Source organism: Anser anser (assembly GCF_964211835.1).
Source record: "Anser anser genome assembly, chromosome: 1".
Lineage (NCBI taxonomy): Eukaryota > Metazoa > Chordata > Aves > Anseriformes > Anatidae > Anser > Anser anser.
In genome coordinates this window covers 148,049,209-148,057,804 of record NC_139720.1, presented here as the reverse complement: position 1 = coordinate 148,057,804, position 8,596 = coordinate 148,049,209, and the positions used below count along the sequence as shown (strand labels likewise).

General features: G+C 44.3%; 1 protein-coding gene across 1 annotated transcript in view; it reads right to left on the bottom strand.

Moving 5' to 3' along the window:
* Positions 1-412: 412 nt before the first annotated feature.
* The window catches only part of GRTP1 (growth hormone regulated TBC protein 1), a 43,704-nt gene continuing 35,520 nt past the window's right edge, over positions 413-8,596 (bottom strand). Inside the window, exons 6-8 of the mRNA XM_083834824.1 lie at positions 3,434-3,606; positions 3,126-3,311; positions 413-912 (exon numbers count right to left, since the gene is read on the bottom strand). Coding sequence (XP_083690950.1) covers positions 823-912; positions 3,126-3,311; positions 3,434-3,606 — 449 coding nt within the window. The 3' untranslated portion in view covers positions 413-822. The remainder of the gene's footprint in view (positions 913-3,125; positions 3,312-3,433; positions 3,607-8,596) is intronic.

Genomic DNA, 8,596 nt, shown 5'->3' with positions numbered 1-8,596 from the left:
TCAGTACTCATAAGTTGCCTTTACTGGCCTAGAAGAATATTCACCTATTTCCTCTGAAAGTTTGTTTTTTCCTTTGTGAGGAATGAAATAAGCTCAATGTGCAGCAAAACAAAACCACTAACTGCCTTATCAAAGACCAGTCTTGCAGTAGAATCTGAAAAGGTGGTGTAAGAAGTGAGGCTTTCCACGGTCCTGTAACAGTAAGGAAGGTGAGGGAAACGATGTGGCCACGAGAGGGCTCTGTAAGGACAAGAAAGCAATTAATTCAGCAGGGCGGGAGGTGGCACATTGCCAGCTTTGCTTGTTTCTGTTCCCTTCTTTCTGTCAGGAAAGATCAGTATATGCTGTATTCAGTCCACCACTGCTGCTACCACTACTGAGGTATTTTACTCTCTTAACACCAAACAACAGGTTCTGACAAATTAAATTAGGTTTATTTTGTACAAATTATAAGAGGTGTTAACAGTAAGGAAGGATATGGAATTCTATACACCTGTTTTTAACATTACAAAATGCCCTGAAAAGACAAGGACAGTGATTTTTTTTTTTTAAAAGGAGTGTCTCGACTTTTGATCACATTCTAATCAGAAAACACTTTAAAAACAAACAAACAAAAAAACAATATAACCACCAGTTCCAGTAGTTCCAGTTATCAAGTCTGACATACAGTACAAAGTGTTAACAACACTTACTTGAAAGGCAGGAAAAAAATTGGTCAACTGTCAGTTAACTCATGGAAAGCTTAAAGTGTGCTTTAGTCAGTGCAAGTAGAGGAATGTGTCGATTTCTGGAGTGTGTGACCCCCTGCTGAGGCCTGGTGAGTTATCCCTGAGAAAGTAACTTCTCTCTGCAAGTCTCTCGGAGTTTGTCAATGGTTGTCATGGACAAGGTTCCGGGTTCTGTGAATATTTTCTGGGGGCAAAATGAGAAAATCCTTAGTTAAAATGCTGGCTTTAGACAAGATGCCAGAATTTTCTGTGATCCCACCTTTTACAGCTATGATGAGAGAACACTTACTGCTGTTTGGCCTCCTTAGAACAGGGAAGCATCTTCACCTACTCCATTTTAAAGACACTGTAAATCTGCAGCTCATAACAAGAGCTCCGAATTATACAAAAGTAACAATACAAAAATGCTATTGAATATAAGTATCCAGTTAAAATTATTTTAGAACACATTTGTGTTGTTGGATTGTATACATATTCAGAGACTCACAGAACAGCCAGAGTTGGAAGTGACCCAACAATGATCCTGGCTCCACAGAGGACCACCCAAAAATTAAACCATATATCATATTCAGAACACACTAAGCCATCCTGGGTACTTCTACAACTACCAATTTACTTTTCCTATGGTGCTAGCATAGGTCATTCGGGCTGGGGCACACAAAATACAGCAGTCTGTTGCTGAAGGAATAAAATCAGCCATTAGTCCCTTACTCTGCTACCTTTGCTCTATTCCACGAGGCTTCCCAGGGTAGTAGCGTACATGGATGTAAGAATTTGAGACGTTTCAAATGCTACCAAACACTTCTGTAACTTTTCTGGCTCTCACTTGTTGCTTTTGCGATCTCAAGAACAATACATTTGTTTTCACTACTGCATTTAGAATTTCTGACAACAAAACCGTGAAGCAAGCTTGAGCACATAAACTTGCTTTGTGCCGAAGTCTGCAGCTAAGCTGCGTGGGCCCCTCTGTTCTCTGTACTTGTAGCCGACAGCTCTGGAGATGAGGTGGTAAATGAGCCAGCTTTGAGAGCACTCTGATAAAGAAATCCCCACTGCATTGAACTGAAAACTAAGTTTTTGTTCAAGAGGGGAACATAAAACCTTCAGCTGTCATCACCTCCACTGGTAGCAGTATCGGCATTTCTGCAAAACAAAACTGGAGCAGGCCTTCCACCGTTCCATAGAAACCTAACCTAAATTGTTTATGTTACTGCCTTGGAAGCCCCCGCACTACAGTAACCACCCCAGTTAAAATAAACTCTTCCGGAAAATAAGTAACCCAGATATTTTTATTGGGGAAAACTGCAAGAAAAAGCTAGCGGTCTTTCTAAAAAGTCACAGTAATGTCATTAAAGGGAGGAGCAGAAAAAAACAATGTCCTTCAAGGACAAGTATTTGTATCAGTCTCTGAACTGCTATTCTCGTGGCAGTTCACATTTAACAAAACTCTTACTCTAAACTCTTTATGGAAGGGAAAATCCCTGCAAACATCTTCCTTTCAAGTTAAGCTACACTTGTGATTTATCTTTCCCCTCTCTCTTTTACCTAAAAGACTCACAAGCACTAATAAGTTAAACCTCTTTTCCTCATATGAGCAAAAATGAAACCCGGAACAACATTCTAACGTTACAGACCTATGCGCAGAGCTCTGCCACGAGCACAGAAAGTCTGGGGGTACGAAGTCACCTACAGGGATGTCCTTTTGGGCATGCTCGGTAACAAGGGTAGTGGAGCTGGCTAAGTGATTTGTGGCAGACCTGCTCCTGTTATTTTTGCAACTAATGTATTTCACATTTCCATCAACTGAGTTAAGCTCTGAATCTAGTGCTCTGTATGCATTTAGCATCCGCTCTATTCATAATTTACAAGAATAATTCTTAGGCTGCAGGTTGTCGTAAAACTTGGGTACTCGACTTAAGGTTTCAGACTGGAGGTTAAGAGCTGGGTACTTTTCGTTCTCTGACTAACCGAGGCTTTACATTGAAGATTTATCAATGCAAGTTGTATCCTATAATAATCTATTCCAATTGCTCTGAGAAAACGCACAGGAACACAATCAATGCACAGTTCTCTGAAAGCATTCGGTAAGGTTATTTTCTTGCCAGACTTCCTGCCTTAAAAAAAAAAAAAAGTTTAAAAAGGGCAGGAGGGATTTCCCCCCCCTGTAGGATAGAGAATACAAATGGATTGCTATATAGGGATTTGGATAATAATTCTAAAGTAAATAACAACAGTTTGAGTTTTTATATATATGTATATACACACACACACGAAAACATTCTTCATCCTTTCAGCAATTCCCACAGACACATTTCTCTGAACTGTCTCCCTCTTTTTGATGGAGACAAGTCAGTCTTGTTTTTAATTCCTAACAGCTAAAAGCTGTGAAGAATTTACCTGCATGAAGGTGTGACACTCTGTTACGAATGTTCCTTTGGTGATCTGCTTGAATTTATCACAAATGTCAGGGAAATTCGTGGCTTCCAGAATAAAAGCTTGGTGTTGCTTAATTAACGTTAAGGCCACGCGGAAGATGATCTTTGACCCTTCGTAGAACAAACAGTCCCATATTCGGAGCACGGTCTGCAGGAAAGGAGAGAATTCAGGTTACTGCCCGTTTTCCAATAGGAAATTATTACTAAAGCACCACAAATGAAATAATGATTATGGATGTACATTAAAAAGAACTGAATGTCACCGCTTACCTCTACTGGAAGAATGTCAATAAACAAGCAGATGAACCAGCGTGACACCACCAGGGTCCACATGACCCCGTGTCTTTCCATCAGCTCTGCCACGGCAGGAACTTTCAGTTTCACCAGCTCTCCCAGGACCTCCTGGTCGGTTTTCAGGCCCATCATCGCCGGGCTGTAATAATCTTGGAGAGAAGAAACCAAAATTCAGTAGGCGGTAGACATGGTTTTCCACAGAACTGAGGGGAACGTCCTGTACGGCTGAGTATGTAAATGTGTGCTGAGCCTATGAACCCAAAGTTTAATTAAACCGTGCAACAAAGATGCCTGCATTGTGGTCATACAGCCCTTCTCTGTCAGCCAAGGCTCATCTCTACAAAATACTACTTCATTCATGCCTACCAAACTATCTTCTCTCTGATGTTCTCTGGATATCAATTCTTGGCAATTCATTCTTCCTTCTCAAGCGTGGGTAATCTAGGGAGCGTTCAAAGATACAATTCTAAAAACCTCACTAATATTTAAGGTTCAATAAATTCAGGTTCTTAATAAATAAGGTTCAACCCCCCCCCTTTCCACGCAGGGGGGCGCAAACCTCCCAGACCACGCTATACCCAGACAATTGGAAACAAAGCCTGTAGACTGGGTCTGGTCACAAACTGGAAATGTGAATTTCTGCGTGTCAGCTGTCCGGGGGAGCTGGAGACCGGGTAACACTTCCCTTTGGGTATGACCCAACCACTATGTTAACTTTTTCACTTATTTCTCCGATCAAAGGAAATTCCACTTTTTCCAAGGAATAATTTCAAAAGGAAGGGAACGATGTGTCCCCATGGTAACACCTCTTCCCACTTAAAGATTTATCTGAGGGACAGGGATTGAAATTAGACCTATATCACTGCTCACCACACTGAATTGTTGTAGCACCCTCCAGTTTTCTTAATTTTGGACATAACTGTTAGTCCAGAGCCTGTTTGACAGGGGAAGCATTTATGTTATCGAGGTGGAGGCTGAATAACGAGCACCTCAGTTCCATAAACAAGTAGTTCTGGGCATGCTTAGAGAAGAAAACTATTATTTTAGTATTTAAGAGCTCGTCAGATGTCTCGGCAAAGGACAAGATTTACAGAGATGTTCAAGGAATCCACATTACGATTAAACATCCACTGAAACATTTAGGGTGGACTTGGTGGCAAACCTTGAGGGTTCACTGGTGCTGCGCTGACAAAATTTGCATTAACTGAAAGAAATAACGGGTAACGCAAGCACCTTCCTGCGTGTTCCCTTCCCTTGCTAATTCTGAAAAGCTGCAGTTCAGGTTCCTCTAACTTAAGCTGGTCTCTGCCAAGGTTTCCAGACATGCACACAGCGTAGACCGACTTTGTTTCCTTTGTTCCCATGAAGAATGACAGGTAAGACTCCTCTACCAGCATAAGAGTCGCTGCTGCTGGATACACTCCTTTAACCAGTTGTCTTTGGCTTGCTTGTGGGGAAAGCTTTGAGAGCGAAAGCACATGCAGTGCCACGAGGAAGTACGCTGAAAACAAACAGAAAACTACACCATGACCTCAAAGCCAAAACAAAACCTTTCTTTCTGCATGTTTTAGTCCTGTGCATATTTGTGAACTGACAAGCTGGCAAAGTAATGTTAACTGGCCAAGTAAACTTCGCCTGAAGTGCTGCTTTAATACAAGAAAAAAAGAACAAGGAATCACATTTCAGGTAAAAGAAAAGTTCTCTTTCCTACCCTCCTTCCTCCTCTCATACACCCCCAAACCATTCTTTTTGGTGCTTGTTGTGGTTTAACCCGGCTGGCAGCTAAACACCACACAGCCGTTCGCTCACCCTCCCCCCTCCCTCTCTGGGATGGGGGGAGAGAAACGGGAAAGTGAAGCCTGTGAGTTGAGATAAAGACAGTTTATTAAGACAGGAAAATAATAATAACAATAATAATAATAATAGTGATAATGGTAATAGTATTAACAATAATAATGTGTAAGAAAACAAGTGATGCACAATGCAATTGCTCACCACCCGCTGACCGATGCCCAGCCTATCCCCGAGCAGCCGGCCCCGCCACCCCGGCCAGCCACCCCTATATATTGTTTAGCATGACGTCAGATGGTATGGAATACCCCTTTGGCCAGTTTGGGTCAGCTGTCCTGGGTCTGTCCCCTCCCAGCTCCTGCTGCACCCCCAGCCTGCTCGCTGGCAGGACAGAGCAAGAAGCCGAAAAGTCCTTGGCCTGGTGTAAACACTGCTCTGCAACAATTAAAACATCAGCATGTTATCAGCGCTCTTCTCATCCTAATCCAAAACATAGCACCCTACCAGCTACTATGAGCTACTTAACTCTGTCCTAACTGGAACCAGGACAGATATCCACCCCTTATTCCATACCATTTATGTCATGCTCAGGTTACACTCTGTCCAATACATTCTAATTAATCACCATTTTCATCTATGATATATAGCAATCATGGTAGTGATGACATACATTATTATATAATAATTAACATACTACAATTCAACTCATGGGCTATTCTCACCCAGTATCAAATCCCCTTGAGGTACACACCGGACCTCCCCATTCTTTTGCATTACCCACCAAGTGCATCCAGGTCCCTGAGCAAAAGCAATTCCACGAATGGGTTTGCCTTTTCCTGAGGCAGGAGTAGCCCAGACTGTTTTACCCAGCATGTTTCTTACGTGCACTACAGGAACTTTATCCCCTTCTACAGTGCGTAACTGGTTTGATTGGGCAGGTCCAGCTCGGTTGGCAGATCCCCTGGTATTGACTAACCAGGTGGCCTTTGCCAAATGTGTATCCCAATTTTTGAATGTCCCAGCACCCATTGCTTTCAGTGTAGTCTTCAACAGTCCATTGTATCGTTCAACTTTTCCAGAGGCTGGTGCATGATAGGGGATGTGATACACCCACTCAATACCATGTTCTTTGGCCCAAGTGTCTATAAGGTTGTTTCGGAAATGAGTCCCGTTGTCTGACTCAATTCTCTCTGGGGTGCCATGTCGCCATAAGACTTGCTTTTCAAGGCCCAGGATAGTGTTCCGGGCGGTGGCATGGGGCACAGGATATGTTTCCAGCCATCCGGTGGTTGCTTCCACCATTGTAAGTACGTGGCGCTTGCCGTTGCGGGTTTGAGGGAGTGTGATGTAATCAATCTGCCAGGCCTCTCCATATTTATATTTCAGCCATCGTCCTCCATACCAAAGAGGTTTTGACCGTTTGGCTTGCTTGATTGCAGCACATGTTTCACAGTCATGAATAACCTGTGCTATAGTGTCCATGGTCAGGTCCACCCCTCGATCACGAGCCCATCTGTAGGTTGCATCTCTACCTTGATGGCCTGAGGTGTCATGGGCCCATCGGGCTATAAATAATTCACCTTTATGTTGCCAGTCCAGGTCCACCTGAGCCACTTCAATCTTAGCAGCCTGATCCACCTGCTGGTTGTTTTGGTGTTCTTCAGTAGCCCGATTCTTGGGCACATGAGCATCTACATGGCGTACCTTTACAACCAGGTTCTCTACCCGGGCAGCAATATCTTGCCACAATGCCGCAGCCCAGATGGGCTTGCCCCTGCGCTGCCAGTTGTTCTGCTTCCATTGCTGTAACCACCCCCACAGGGCATTTGCTACCATCCATGAATCAGTATAGAGATAGAGAACTGGCCACTTTTCTCGTTCAGCAATATCTAAAGCCAGCTGAATGGCTTTTACTTCTGCAAACTGACTCGATTCACCTTCTCCCTCAGCAGCTTCTGCAACTCGTCGTGTAGGACTCCATACAGCAGCTTTCCATCTCCGATGCTTTCCCACAATACGACAGGACCCGTCAGTGAACAAGGCATATTTCTTCTCATTTTCCGGTAGCTTGTTGTACAGGGGGGCTTCTTCAGCACGAACCACCTCCTCCTCTGGTGATATCCCAAAGTATTTGCCTTCTGGCCAGTCCATAATCACCTCCAAGATTCCTGGGCGACTGGGGTTTCCTATTCGAGCCCGCTGAGTAATCAGTGCAACCCACTTGCTCCATGTAGCATCAGTTGCATGATGTGTAGAGGGGACCCTTCTTTGAACATCCAGCCTAGTACCGGCAGTCGGGGTGCCAGGAGGAGCTGCGCTTCAGTACCGACCACTTCCGAAGCAGATCGAACTCCTTCATATGCTGCCAATATCTCCTTTTCAGTTGGAGTATAGCGGGCTTCAGATCCTCTGTATCCCCGACTCCAAAACCCCAGGGGTCGACCTCGAGTTTCCCCAGGTTCTTTCTGCCAGAGGCTCCAGGTGGGACCATTCTCTCCGGCTGCGGTGTAGAGCACATTCTTTACATCTGGTCCTGTTCGGACTGGCCCGAGGGCTACTGCATGAACTATTTCCTGCTTAATTTGTTCAAAGGCTTGTCGTTGCTCAGGGCCCCATTCAAAGGCATTCTTCTTACGGGTTACTTGGTAGAGCGGGTTTACAATCAGACTGTAATTTGGAATATGCATTCTCCAAAACCCCACGACACCTAGGAAAGTTTGTGTTTCTTTTTTGCTAGTTGGTGGAGACATAGCTGTTATCTTGTTGATCACATCCATTGGGATTTGACGACGTCCATCTTGCCATTTAATTCCTAAAAACTGGATCTCTCGTGCAGGTCCTTTAACTTTATTCTGTTTTATGGCAAAACCGGCCTTCAGAAGGATTTGGACTATTTTCTTCCCTTTCTCGAAAACTTCTTCTGCAGTGTCACCCCACACAATGATGTCATCGATGTACTGCAGGTGTTCAGGAGCTTCCCCCTGCTCCAGCGCAGACTGGATCAGTCCATGGCAAATGGTAGGGCTGTGTTTCCACCCCTGGGGCAGCCGATTCCAAGTATATTGGACTCCCCTCCAAGTGAAAGCAAATTGTGGCCTGCACTGTGCTGCTAGAGGGATGGAGAAAAATGCATTAGCGATATCAATTGTGGCATACCACTTGGCTGCCTTTGATTCCAGTTCATACTGGAGTTCTAGCATGTCCGGCACTGCAGCACTCAGTGGTGGTGTGACTTCGTTCAGGCCACGATAGTCCACTGTTAGTCTCCACTCACCATTAGACTTTCGCACTGGCCATATGGGACTATTAAAAGGTGAATGAGTCTTGCTGATCACTCCTTGGCTCTCC